Source organism: Hesperophylax consimilis, chromosome 10 (genome assembly GCF_061612785.1).
Source record: "Hesperophylax consimilis isolate HC1 chromosome 10, BYU_Hcon_1.0, whole genome shotgun sequence".
NCBI lineage: Eukaryota > Metazoa > Arthropoda > Insecta > Trichoptera > Limnephilidae > Hesperophylax > Hesperophylax consimilis.
The window spans coordinates 17,143,623-17,158,218 of record NC_142845.1 but is presented as its reverse complement, the minus strand read 5'-3'; the positions used below and the strand labels follow the sequence as shown (position 1 = coordinate 17,158,218).

At 33.6% G+C, this 14,596-nt stretch overlaps 1 protein-coding gene and 1 long non-coding RNA gene across 13 annotated transcripts in view; one reads left to right on the top strand and one right to left on the bottom strand.

The window, feature by feature from the left end:
- The window catches only part of LOC149420384 (putative cytochrome P450 6a13), a 34,461-nt gene extending 26,770 nt beyond the window's left edge, over positions 1 to 7,691 (top strand). For all 10 annotated transcript variants that reach the window (XM_089636662.1, XM_089636661.1, XM_089636667.1 and 7 more), the window contains exons 6-9: positions 3,059 to 3,240; positions 4,305 to 4,375; positions 5,614 to 6,087; positions 6,388 to 7,691. In XM_089636662.1, the coding sequence (XP_089492788.1) occupies positions 3,059 to 3,240; positions 4,305 to 4,375; positions 5,614 to 6,087; positions 6,388 to 6,563 (903 nt within the window). In that variant the 3' untranslated portion in view covers positions 6,564 to 7,691. The remainder of the gene's footprint in view (positions 1 to 3,058; positions 3,241 to 4,304; positions 4,376 to 5,613; positions 6,088 to 6,387) is intronic.
- A 3,371-nt stretch (positions 7,692 to 11,062) lies between these two features.
- LOC149420383 (uncharacterized) lies at positions 11,063 to 14,029 on the bottom strand. 3 transcript variants are annotated; one of them, XR_016302727.1, is made up of 5 exons: positions 13,994 to 14,029; positions 13,293 to 13,431; positions 12,062 to 12,119; positions 11,511 to 11,654; positions 11,063 to 11,348 (listed from the first exon to the last, which is right to left on the bottom strand). It is a non-coding gene; the product is annotated as an uncharacterized LOC149420383 (long non-coding RNA). The 3 variants fall into 3 exon arrangements; XR_016302726.1 differs by lacking the exon at positions 11,063 to 11,348 and having other exon boundaries at positions 11,383 to 11,654; XR_016302728.1 differs by lacking the exons at positions 11,063 to 11,348; positions 13,994 to 14,029 and adding an exon at positions 13,684 to 13,980 and having other exon boundaries at positions 11,383 to 11,654.
- Between the last annotated feature and the right edge of the window lie 567 nt (positions 14,030 to 14,596).

Genomic DNA, 14,596 nt, shown 5'->3' with positions numbered 1-14,596 from the left:
CCGGAAACTCGTAGTACAAGCGGGAAACTGGAGAATCTACACCACATGGGGAACCCAAAAAAACATAAAGTTTTTTGATTTGAGCATTTTCAAAAAAAAAAAAAAAAAAACCAAAAAAAAATATTTTTCGGCTATTTTAGGGTTAAAGTTTTTTCTGGTGTTTAGGGTTGAATAACAGATGTTTTAACCCTGCAGAGCAGAAATATTTTATGACTACACCGGGTTAAATGAAGGGTGATTTCAAAATAATGCTTCAAATCCGAGTTTCTTCATTTGTTTTACTTTCAAATAGTTTTAATTAGTTGGGTACTTTGATCTTCAGTAATAATTTATAAGAATTTGATTAAAAAAAAAATAAAAAAATAAATCAACTTCAAACTCGATTTACTCGATAACGAAAGCTCAAATAAAAAAAAATATACTACAAAATCGACTCCAAATGTGATGTAGATTCACCAGTTTCCCGCTTGTACTACGAGTTTCCGGACACCCTGTATATATGTATATACACGGTGTCCGGAAACTCGTAGTACAAGCGGGAAACTGGAGAATCTACACCACATGGGGAACCCAAAAAAACAAAAAGTTTTTTGATTTGAGCATTTTCAAAAAAAAAAAAAAAAAAACCAAAAAAAAATATTTTTCGGCTATTTTAGGGTTAAAGTTTTTTCTGGTGTTTAGGGTTGAATAACAGATGTTTTAACCCTGCAGAGCAGAAATATCTTATGATTACACCGGGTTAAATGAAGGGTGATTTCAAAATAATGCTTCAAATCCGAGTTTCTTCATTTGTTTTACTTTCAAATAGTTTTAATTAGTTGGGTACTTTGATCTTCAGTAATAATTTATAAGAATTTGATGAAAAAAAAAAAAAAAAAAAAAAAAAAAATCAACTTCAAACTCGATTTACTCGATAACGAAAGCTCAAATAAAAAAAATATATACTACAAAATCGACTCCAAATGTGATGTAGATTCACCAGTTTCCCGCTTGTACTACGAGTTTCCGGACACCCTGTATAAATCAATGTATGTTTGGATGTCTGAACTTTGGCGATTTGTGTTCACACACTTAAAAAGGTTTCTATGTACCTAAAAGTGAGTTCTGGCAACATAAAATTTGTTCATAAAATCCATTGTTTCCTATCCGATTGCAAAGAAACTTTGGTGAGTTATTGTGTGGATGCAAGAGAAGGATTCTATATAAAATGGTGAGCTCTGGTGTTTTGAAATTTGTATAAAATTCCCTCATTTCATATACTATTCATCTGATTGCGATGAAACTTTGGCGAGTTGTTGTGCAAGTTGTTGTACACACGCCTGGGAAGGTTTCTATACATAAAAGTGAGCTCTGGCGTTATTAAGTGTGTATAAATTTTTTTACTATACCATTCTTCCTATAGCAATGAAACATTGGCCAGTTGTGTGGATGCTAGGAAAGGTTTCTGTAAATAATGGTGAGCTCTGCGTTATGAAATTTTAATAAGAATTCCCTTTTTTCTATATCATTCATCCTATTGTGATGAAACTTTGTTAAATTTTAGTGTTGCGCGCGATTAGTGTCAAAACAAGCAGGGCGAGAAGGGGAGGGGTAACAAGGGAAAGGGAATAGAAATAATAACATGACATTTATATAGCGCACTTTTGTGTTATTTCACTTCAAGTGGAACGGGGGCGCGAAGGTAAGGACACGTAGGGATTATCACTCTTTCTTTGAATGGTATAGCAACGCATGCAGGGCAGGCGCTAGTATTTCATAAAAAAAATACAATCGATATCACAAAACATTCAGACTGAAAATCCAATATATATTTAGGCACAAAAATGTGGTTATTCCCCGTATGAAAATTAATTTCTTTAAAAAATAATGTGAAATTGAGAATTTGTTCAGACCAAACCTCTAGTATGTATACTATATGCAGCTGCAAAAGGACAGTATGTTTAAAACGAACTTAACCCGTTGAATAACGATAATTTAATTGTTTTGCCTTTAATAATGAGCGGCCCTGGAATTCTTCAAAAAGCCACCGCGATTCCGGATCCTAGTTATTACCCTAAATATAGACAATCAAAATATTGAAGAAGTAGAAGAAATTAAACACTTGGGCATAATAACAGATAACGAATTAAACCTTAACGCTAACTTTGAAATTAAAAAATTGCAAAAAAAGTTAAGTTTTTAAGTAGGATAAAGGGAAAATTAGACATCTAAACAAGGAAATTGGTCTACAACACCACTGCAGCATCCCACCTGAATTACTGCACAAGTGTAATTTTTCTGAGCAATATAACACAACTTAAAAGAATGGAAATAATTCAGAACAGAGAAATGAGGTCTATATTGTGCTGTAACAGATATACTAGGATAAAAAAACAATGCAACGCCAACTCAATCTTCGAAGTAACATTCAGAGGTAACATTTAGTATATAATACTATACTAGTATTTAGTTATATACTAGTTGACAAATAAAATATAACCCGATTATATGTTTAAAGGTGTTAGTATTAATAGTACAGTCCATGGCTACCCTACGAGAAACTGCAACGATTTCAGGCTTCCCAAGAAAAATTTATCAGCAACACAAAACAATGTTTATTGTAAATGTTAAAGAAGCTAAAAGTCTTGCAGCATGTGTTATGTCTCAATGTTGTTATGTCCAAATATTAGTACGTAGGTAATGGTGACCGGATAAATCATCACAATGATAATTCATACACATCTTTAAAAAGTTATATAAAGTCATGGAAAGTGATGAAACAAAAACTTTTTTAAGTAGGTTAGGTTAAAAAAATTTTTTTTTTATCATTTCTAATGACTTTATATCACTTTTTAAAAGTGTGTTGAATTGTCACTGTGTTGAGTTATCATGGAACCGTAGGTAATATAATTATTATTATAGTAGTTTTAGAAAAGGTTTATACTGGAAAAAAAAGTTTAATTTTGTAGCTAAATAAGATATACAAAAAAAATACAAATAAAAGAATGCCTTAAAACATGTTTGGCAAAGGGGAAAAGTGAGGCGTGAATTCATTTTCGTTTTTTTTTTTGGTTTTCAGATGGCCGCAAAATTCACTGATGTTCCTTTGTTCAACCGCTACCTCTTCTTTATAGTTTTATTGCTACATCCCCCCTTCCTCAAGTACTTGCCAGTCACCATGCTCAATTCTATTTCAATAAGTAGTCTCAGAGATGTGGTTGTTAATACTAAAACAGAAAGGGAAAACGATCCGTCCAAAAGGTAAACACTACGTTTTTGACATCTATCATTGTGTATAATTAATTAATATCTTTTTGCTCAATATTTTTTTAGTTATTTTTCTTCAATTGTTATGTAATGCGTTTAGTTTTCATAGAAAAGATGAACACTACAATTTTTAAGTAGGTATATTTGAATTTCAATTTGACCTCTGAATGTAAATCTTGGAAGCGCAAACTAACCCATTTCCCCTACCTCCGATCGAGCTGAAACTCGGCAGATAGATTCGTTGTCGATGACATTCTATGGCGATCACGTACACGCACGGAGACGTATACAGGGTGTCAGGAGATAAAGTGCACTAACTTCGGGAGGTGATGATGATGGTAAAAGTAAAAAAGATACATAACTTTTTTGACCTTTCGTTTTTTTTCGTCCTTAGGACGGGTTGTTTCGGAGAATTTGAACAATTCATCAAATTTCAACGTTCATTTTCGGCTTCTGTGAAAGTCTTAGTCAAGTTCTGTTTTTATATCATTGTAGGCTAGTTGCTTGACAAAACTGAAATAAAAACAGAACTTGAAAAAATCTTTCACAGAACTTGAAAATGAACGCTGAAATTTGATGAATTGTTCAGATTCTCCGAAACAACCCGTCCTTAGTGTTTTATGGGTTGATTTTTTATAATTTTTTTTCTGTAAGTGGGCTACCCACAGTTTGATAATGCCTTCAGAGGGCGAAACAGCTGTCACGCGTAATAATAATTACACAGCAGAACTTGTTTAAAAATAAACTGTTTTTATGAACCCAATAACAATATTATTGAATATATAAAAAAAAAAATTCTCTTTGTGTTTTTTTTTTTTTTTTTTTTGGTTTTAGGCATTTCACCCTGAAAAGAGTGCTTTGTGCCAGTAACAGTTAAAGTGGATAAAAAAAATCGGTTAATCTATTGGGAGAATAATTTGTGTTTTTTTTGTTGTCTTCTTTCTTTTATTTTTATGTAATTTTCATACAAAAGATGCTACTTTTCAATGATAATTTTATGGCCAGTATTTTTCTTTTATTTTTTATACAGTTTCTAAAGTTGTATATATTTTTTGTAGGCGCAATGACTTCATGCAGCTAATGGTGGATTCTGCACAGAAAGAGATTGCTGAAAATTCTGAAGAAAAAGGTAATATTTTATACCACTTATTTATAGTAGTATTGAAACAAATCTCACAAATTCTGCGAAAGTCATGTGAATTTGTTCTTTGCAAATTTGTTCCCTTTTTACATATTCTTTTGTATTACAACTCCTCGTCAATTTTGTTTTAAAAACCAATAAATATGTTTATGAAGGTACCTAGTTACGAGTACCTACATCCCTGCACGGGGTAAATTTATGATAGTGATGCACAACTTTTTTTTGCTTTGCCTATTTTTCAAACAAGCCGCGACCTACAAGCGGATTTTTTTTGGTTTTCGTTTAGGGGGAGGGGGTTGACAGCGATATTCAAGAGTTAAGGTTTCTGTTGATTTTTTTGAATTTCGTGTTATGCCAACCGGTTCCACAAATTTGGTCCCATTTAGAAAATGCAGCGTAAATTAACCAAAACTATATAGAAAAAAGGTTCCCAGCCAGGGTTTTCAAGAATTACCCCAAAAATTTAGATTTTTCTCTATAGCCAAGTGGACCATATGAAATTGACATGCGGGTCGCAACAATGGGGCCGCGGGTTGTGCATCACTGGTTTGTGACAAGTAATTTTTTACAGCCGATAACCAAAACAATCCCGCAAGCTAGTTATTTATGACAAGTGCGTTTTTACAAGCGGTAGGTACAGTACACAAGCTAGTGATCAAAATATGGACAGTTTAGTGATATTTTTCTTGGAAGCCTTGAATTAGGTGATGATAGTTATAATGTGTTGATTGTTTTGAAGAGGAAATTGAGAAGCATGACTGCGAAATCTTTAAAACAATCATTGAAAATAAATTTGAGTAATAGAGTTCTTCTCGTATTTTGAAAATATACTGTAATTTTGCAAATGTATTGATAGTAGAGACAGGTAGGTAGGTACATATGTAGGTACTACTTTTAAAAAACCTATTTTGGATATAACGATTAAGGAGCAAATTTAGTCAGTCCCCTCATGCTCGTTATAACCAAGTTTGACTGTATTAACATTATTTTTTAATAAATTTAAAATAATTTTTTAATACATAATATACCGTTTGTAGCCCAGCAAAGGGTTTAAAAAGCTCCCCTGTAAAATTTCAATTTTGTGATTTAATTTTTTCTACAAAACACTGACAATTTCAGTATCAAACATAATAATTCATAATCTCAGTACAATAAATAAATAGCTTATATTTTAATTTGATATTTTCATACATATTTTAACTCTAAACATGAACACTTTTTTGTAGTAATGACTGATGTCAACATCCAAGGCCAAGCTATTCTGTTTCTTATCGCCGGTTTTGAGACATCAAGCACCCTGCTGAGCTTCGCTTGCGGGACACTTGCCATTATGCCCGAACTTCAGGAGCGACTAAGAAAGGACATAAATACTGCAGCGGCAAAGAATGGGAAGGAATGCACATATGACCTGGTCAATGAAATACCTCTTTTGGACCAGGTGTTATTAGAGACGCTAAGAATGTATCCACCTGTGTCAAGAGTGGATAGAATATGCACAAAGCCTTACGACCTACCCGGGACCAATCTTCATCTGAATGTTGGAGACGTGGTGGTGATTCCTATTGCCGGGGTAATGCATGATCCGGAACATTACCCTGACCCGGATGTTTTTGATCCGGAGAGATTTTCACCAGAGGAGAAGAACAAAAGGCCCAATCAATTGTTCCTGCCATTCGGAATGGGGCCAAGAAACTGCATAGGTAATAGACAATTAAACATAACAACAATGTTAATATAAAATAATTTATGGTACCAATCATAGATAATAGAAACAGGAGGAGATATTGTTTCAAAGTGTGCCCATTGTCGCCGAACTACGAAGAAACTGCACGGACTACCAAAGCAACATAGCCAATGAAAGTTATGCGTTTGGTGTGAAGGTAGAAACAAAAGTGGGGCACCGCTGTGTGTACATGTGATTTTCAGTAGTATGGGTGAATAATGTTAGCGACACTTTATACAATGGTTTTAATAATTAGGTTTTTTTTTCTTTGTTTTAGGATTACGATTTGCCATGATGACCGCCAAGTTTTACCTGTTCTATCTTCTGAGAGATTTCAAACTGAGTCCCTGTGACAAGACGCAAACGCCGTTCACGTTCGAAAGGAGAGCCATATTCCTGAAGGCTGAGAAGGGAGCCTGGGTTAACATTGAACCCTTGGAAACCAAGAAGTGATATATCATAACAACATTATTAGAATATTTTCTTTCAATTTAGTTAGTAATATTATTTTGAATGTGATTCTGTTAACTTTTAGGTACCTAAAGGTAAAAATTATGTACGATCACTAGGGACCGTATCTCTTAATATTTCTTTTGCCTTTTCCAGTAACACTCAGATATTAGTTACTATCTACCGTTTCAACGGGACATTGCCCATCTTCACCCAGCAGTCAATTATTAAGTAAAGTAAAATGGTAAAAGAAATAGCGCGAAAGTGAGTGTGACTCAAATATATTATTGTAGCCCTTTCCAGTAAAATGCATCTTTTATAACTGCACTCGGGGCTTAAATAGAAATGGATTTTTTCTTTTTAAATGCAGATCGATTACCGAATAGTTTTTCTCGGATAACCTAAATTTTAGAGTTTGAGATGTAAAAAAGAACTTAGATATCCAAAACACTCTCGTTTGGGAAAACTGTATTACCCCCCTTTGGGACAGGAGTGTTAACGTCGACAAAAAAGTTATACAGATCTAAAAATATTTCTGTGTAGTTAGGGGCGTCGCAATAAAAGTGTTTACAAAAATTAAGTTATGCCATTTTTTTTACAAAATTTCTACACTTTCTTGATTTACTATCTTTCTATCTCGTACATGTCCCATGTTGTCATTAAAATATCATTATAAATGATATAATGACTAAAAAAAACATAAGTACAATAAACCTATAATTTTTTGCAGCATTCCAATGAGAAGAAAAACTATTTTAGTTAAGCTGTAGGTGGGATTTAGTGTGGTATAATCATTTAAATATCTCAATTTTCAATGATTTCTAGTGCCTAAAAACGATACTACTAAAATTCTTGAATGCCAGATCTTCTTTTGCAATTTATTACTGAATAAATATTTGTGACTGTAAAGACCGATCTGTGCCGTATTATGTTGATTTTTCTTCTAAGTAGGGAAGTTTATTATGTGATATAAGCCTTTAATATTTTTTCTGAAGTACCGATGTTCTTCGAATAATAATAAAGGTGTCAAATGTATTTTTCTTTCAATAATAATTATTGTATTATGCAAGTTTGTAAACTGTAGCTTAAGTACCTAATAAATACCTTGTATTTTATGGAAATAAATATGCTTTTATCTTCTGCATATTTTTTTTAACAATTTTTTCCATGCCTGATATGCTTGGTATTTTAATGCAGATGCAAAACAAAACTCGTGTTGCCATGAGGGGTGACTCTGTGACCCCACGAATTTTATCATTTTAATGCCATTTTTTCCATTTAATCATAAATTTTATTGCGACTTTTTCTTTGACGGGTTGTTTCACAGAAATCTAACAATTCATAAAATATCAAAGTTAATATTCAAGTTATGTGAAGTCCTATTCAATCGCGTTCAGCCCTCCTTTAATAGTGTTACATGCATTTACCCTTCTTTCAATATCTGTCAGCCTTCCCGTCTCTTGTAAACATACTTCCAAATACACAAACTCAACCACCTGCTCCAAGTATTCATCATTCACAATTATATTACACCCTGTTTTCGTACTCTCTTAGATTAAATAAGAGTAAATCTCTTTAGACTTACTTACATTCATCATTAACTCATTCTTCATACATACTTCGTTCATCGTAGACATGAGGGACTGTAGATCTTCCATCCTGTTAGCAGTTAGCACCGCATCATCATCGTACAACAGGCAACATACTTTCAGATTACTTAAATTCGCACCCAATCCCACCTCTTTCAATTCTTGCATACAATTATACATGTATAAATTGAATAACCACGGTGACATTAGGCGGCCTCGCTTAACACCTTTTGTTATATCAAACCACCGTTCACCCTAACACATGCTACGCTTCCCTCATACAGAGACGCAATTGCCTGTGTGATATTCATATTCACTTCAAACTTGGACAACACCTTCCATAGATTTTTCCTGTCGACTCTGTCGTATGATTTTCACTTCTCAGTGAGCCATACGCAATGAGAAGATCTGGTCGCTTAACACCAGAAAAGTTGCAATATCGGAAGGTATGCGCAAGATGGGTCCCTCGAATGCTCACAAAAGACCACAAACGGCAACGAGTTTACTATTCCATCTCAACGCTTCCTCAATTACATGGCTACAAGCTAGTACAAAATGGGTGTACAAAAATTGCCACAGCGCTTTCAAAAATACATCGACCGAAATGGCATGATAAATTAAAAATAGATAAAAAATGTTCAAGGTTTAAATGTAAAAATTATTTAAAAACTAATGTTTCTCTGTATTTCTAAAAAATAGGAGACTGCTATCGGTATTTCCTTTGTAAATTATATACTATTACAAATATATGATCACATCTGGTAAGACAGTACAATTTACAAAAACATAATTTTGCAGAAAACAAATAAGTTATTACAAAAATAAAATTAGCTGGTGGACGGTGAAAATTTTGCATCTGCACTCCTAAGTGTGTTAACCGCAAATTTATCAATATATATTAATTTGTAGAAGAAAGAGTAAAACTGTAATATATATTTATAAAATAATATATTAGTTATAATTATGTAAATCATCGCCAAATTGCAATAAAATATCAAACTACTTCTTGGAGAAGTCTAAAGAGAAAATTTAGAATTTTTCTTCTTTTGTTTATTGTTTGCCTTGTTCATTCCGACGTTCTTAAAATTTTTTGACTTTTTGTTTGAAATCCCAGAATTTTCAACGTTTGTATTACTGGTACTAGCTGACTTGGAATAGATGACAACACTGTCGATTGTCTTTGGTATATTATTTGTACTCTTGCAGCATTTCGGTTTTTCATTAGATTCTTTATTTTTTAGTTTTGGTTGTGAATTACATACTCCAAAACTGGTGTTGCTATTACTAGACTCGCTGTATTGTTCTATTGCTTGCCGCTCCAATTCTTCCAACTTCTCATTTAAACTCTCGTCTGAGACTTTGTATTGCTCGAGAGCTTCTCTCTCCAATTTCTCAAGATGAGCATCCGTCCAAGAAACGGTTTCCTCGGACCAACAAAGAGATTGATTGCTAACATCAGAATAGACAGATTTCAATTGCAAATCTCTGTTTGACTTCTTATCTGCAAGACTGTAATCGGACACATTTGCAGTATATGTGGGTGTAAGTGAACAGGTATCACAACTCATTGAAGTGGCAGATGTAATATGAGGATGGGGACTACTGCTAAGGACAGCACTGTACAGTCTTCTGCCACTGGAAGCATTGGAGTTGGGGGCTAGCTCTGGCACGGTGGATCCTTGTCCTTGTGATACCTTCTTCCCATTATTACTTTTGTCCTGTGCGCTCTCTCTAGGAAAGTGTCCTAATAAATCAAAGTCTTTATTGATTTTACTATCAACGAGAGACAAACAGCATTTTGGTTTTTTTGAATTTTCACTTTGTGGTGTTGTATCTACCTCATTAAATAATAAAGATGAGCATTCCAGACTGGATTTGGGCGATTTTCCTTTTTGTGGAGATAGATTAGATGTCTCTGATTTAGAAGATAATTCCTTATTCGGGCTAGCCGAAATCTTCACAGGAGAAATAGGATTCTTTCTTAGTAAAATAATAGGCTTCTTCATTTTGTTTGTTTCCATGCATTCATCTTTGCTATCTTTTTTCTTAAGTCTGGGATAACCGGAGGGATAATTATTTTTCTTTTCTGCATTCAGACCGTTTGATTCATTAGCAAATATTTTAGAATTAACTTTCATGTTCTTATTTTTTTCATTAGAAAGAGGTTCTCGCTTTTTGGACAAAAGCAAATTATTGCTACCAAATGACAAATTGGCTGCCAATTTTGACTGATGTTCCGGAACTCCTTTGAAAGTGTTTGACTGCTCAGAAGTAACTGGAAAATCTTTAACGTTTTCTTTGCTATTATTTTCATAGACATTTCGAGGAGTGTGAAAAATCTCAACAGATTGATGGCACTGCGATGAAATCTTAATATTTTCCAAAGAACGAGTTTTGGCCGAAAATTTCAAATTGTTCTTCTTATTGTTGGTCAGTAAAATTAAGTTATTATTATAAGCTGTTGGATGCTTGACACAATTGTAGGAAATAGATAGTGCCTTCTTAGACAATCGCCCCGCGTAAGTCTCCGGTGGTTTTTGGTAAACAAGAATAGTCTTTTGCTGCTGAGATTTATTTACAAACAATCCTGGTATTGAAGCAGGAATCACTGGAGAACTATTAAGAGACTTTTGATTTGGCTGTTTATTATTTTTGTTACATTCTTTTCGAGGTAATATTTTTTCTTCCTTAAATGTCAATTGATTATGTCTGCAGCAATCAATCGTTGCGGGATTTTCTAGAGTAATTTTAGGACATGTTGCAGTTGACGTCCCGGGAATGCAAAGTGACACAAATCTACCATTAATATTCTTGATAAGAAGATTACTTTTGAAAGCACTTAGAATTTGTGGAGGTTTATGAGTGTGGCGGCTTTGAATGATTTTTCTTGACTGTGAGAGGATTGGAGAGGATGGTTTTTGTTTGTTGAATGGATCATTTGTTGAGTAGATATTCTTCATTTGAATTTTGAAGTTTTGCAGGGATCGTTCTAATGCTGAAGTGAGGTCTGGAGTTAGAGGAAAGATGGGAGTTCTAATAAAAGGTTGCATTTTCCTTCCTTGATTGAACAATTGCCAAGACTTCTGCTTCCAGCAATCTTTAACATCTTTTCCGTATACTCTTTCATAAAGATTTTTTTCCTCATCTGATTTTAGAGCTGGTTTATATAGGTTATTCGTTACCCGAGGGCTTGAAGAATCTGAAGATGTATAAAGTAAAATAAATGGTCAGTGTATTTAATATGTGAATTTAATTTTTGATTTGGGTTTAATGTTTAACATTACTTAAAATTCCCTGTACTCTAGAAGAGTGAGGGACCAACATTGAGAAGGGATGTGTATTGTGTATGGCGGAGTCATACCATCACCGCTTGCTTCCTTTTCTAGGTTCCCACAGGCGTAGAAAGAAAATGGGATATTCATGGCGACGTTAGAGAGGTGGTGGGGCAGCGCCAGTTCTGGGAAAATGCAGTCCAGCTGCAGCAACAACTCCCGGATACTTCTACCTGGAAATTAATCTTCCAATTGAACATAACATCGAAAGCAATCCATCGTCGCTTACATCATATAAAATATAAAGAATTTAAAAAAAGCTGCGATTTTGTGCAAGTTTTCTCTCGTGATTTTTATAATATGAATAATTTGATAGCAGATATTCAGTTGCAGTGCTGATAAATCGGTGTTTACTGAAATATTAATTTAAAGTTTCATACAAAATAACAACATATGTCAAGCACCATAATATGCCACATAATTTCAAGTGTATGCTTTACATTGACTACCTCACGAGGTGTAATCTGTTAAGGTTTGTACTGGGATGTAAGTACATACTATATTTCAGTGCTATGTTGTTGAGAGATTTATTTAATAAAACAACAAAACAGTTAAATTTAAGTGGAGTATTCATAATAACCTTGTTTTGAAGTCGACAATTCTGGTACAGCGCATTCTTCTTCTACTATTTTTAAATCCTGGGAAAAGAAAGCAGGTAGATACCCTTAATAAAATGGTTATGCATTTCAAAATGTTTTAGCACAAACACAAGTCTTGCGCTCATAGACATGAACATTTTAACTCCAGTCAAAATCTTTAATTCTAAATACTTGCTAACTGTTAATGTACATTATATGTTCATTACAGATCTATTCTATTTATTTATCTGTTATTTTTACATTGTATGATGATTCACAAATATGTGTATCAGTAGGTACATAATATTGTGTATATGGAAAAAAAAACTGTGTTCTGTCTCTCTACACTCGTCAAAGAATTGCTTGGTGGTTTTGTTTCGAAATATTTATGCTAACTTCACACAGGAGACCTCGAGGGAAATAATTTCTCTCGGTCATCTTTGGGAATATTGTTGCAGAGAGATAGATTGAAAAAATATTCCGATTTTGCAGCACACATATATTATGCTGTAAATTAACCCAAGGTCCTAAATGCTCCGTAGTGTGTGAGCACTAAACTCAAAAATGGTCCATGAGAATAATTCATCAGTGTCCTTTGGGTCTGTTGTCCACACTCTTACTGCTAGGTCACAAAACCAACTACAGCATGACACGGTTAACCATGTAGGCAGCTAAAGGAAGAAATAACATCATAATTTTTAAATCCCCAAAACCTACACTATCGATGTCTCAGACCTCAAAGCTGACAGTGTCAAAAGCTGTAAAATAGGGTTTGTACATCTTTCACAGTAAAAAATATTGTACTTACCCATTTTTCCCACTGCTTAAAATAGCATGTAATAGAAATAAAAAGTCATAGGAAGAATAATATTTGTGATTGGTAGATAGGCAAGTATCTTCAATCCACTTCCTTTCTTGGGATTTAACCTGGGATTTGAGATGCTAGAAATTGGCTAGAAATTGGCCAAAAAGTATAAGCTTTACCTCTGGCAACATCCAAAACTCAATATCATTGTCATCTTCTGTGATGAGAGGAGGTTTGAAAACATAGGACGAATTGACACTTATATCTGCTGAGAAACAACTCTCCCTTGAACAAGGTTATTTAAAATATTTAATAGGTTCTGAAAGACATCATACATGCAAATAGTTAGGTTATGCACCCCAAAGAAATTCTTTACCCACATAATCATACCTGAAACTATAAAAATAAATTAGCATTAGTATTTCTACCTCTCTTCGTCATAGTGAAAGTTTCCATAAAAGCGAGCAAGTCTCGTTTCTGGAATGACTTCCTTGACAGGCCGTCTATTTGCAGTATTCGGGGGTCCATTGATAATATTATTTCCTTCATCTACTAGGCTATCTGAAACTAAAAGACAAAACTATAAGTTAGTAATACAGCATTCTTCAGGAACATTATTACTGTATTGCACTTAGCAGACCTCAGAAGCTGGATAATGTCGAAAAGTTATTACTCAAACGAGAATTAAATACAACAAAAAATTACAGGAGCCTTTTGAACTCATCGAGAAGCATAAAATAACAAGTGTCGACTAAATAGTAGACACAGGAGACTGAATGAGGAGTAGGGCATATGAAAGTAAGATTAGGCTTAACACACCTGATTTGAAATGTTTATCAATATTCGCATATTGCGCAATATTTACGTTTTCTTTGTTCATTCTAGAACAATAATGTAATCGACAATACTGCCAAATCTGTCCTATATTATTTATTTAAAAAAAAGAAACAGTCCCAATAAATTAATTAAAAACGACTTTTCAGTATTTTTGGTTGGTTATCCCAAGTTCAATTTGTTTTCTTGAACATCATTTGATATTTGATTTTGTTTATGGTTCCAAATAATAACAGAAAACCAACTTTCGTATTTTAGGCGGCATAATAATATAAATAATAAAGAAACCACTCACACCTGCACCAGTACCTGCATAGTTCCCATAGAAAAAGTAAAACATAAGCAAGGAATCAACGCTAGCGATGGACAACAATCGATGATTTACTCGATCAATTATGATTATGTGGCGATACTTTATGAATAATTTTTCATTGTTAAATTCCCAAAAATAACTTGACTATTGATAAACACAGTCACAAAATGGTTTTAAAGAATAAAATTTAGATAAAGATATGCACAGTGCAGATGTAAGCCATTTATAACGAAACAGAAGTAAATAAAATGGGCCATTAATTCAAAGGTTGCATTGTTGAATGATAGTCAACTATGGGTCCCCGGAGATAAAGTCCACAAGCTTCTGGAGGTGATTCTACACGATGGTAGAAGGAAAAAGATTTACAACATTTTACGAATTTTTTTCCCTAGAAAAATACCATTTTCTAGATACAAACAATTCAACTTTTGTACCTGAAAACTACTTAAAAACTTTTAAATTTCGAAAAAAAGTATTAAATATTTTTTACTTGAACTGTCTTGTAAAATCACTTCTCGAAGTTTGAGCACTTTACCCCCGGACGCCCTGTATGGAGAAGAGTAAAGAATCTATTATTATGATGCT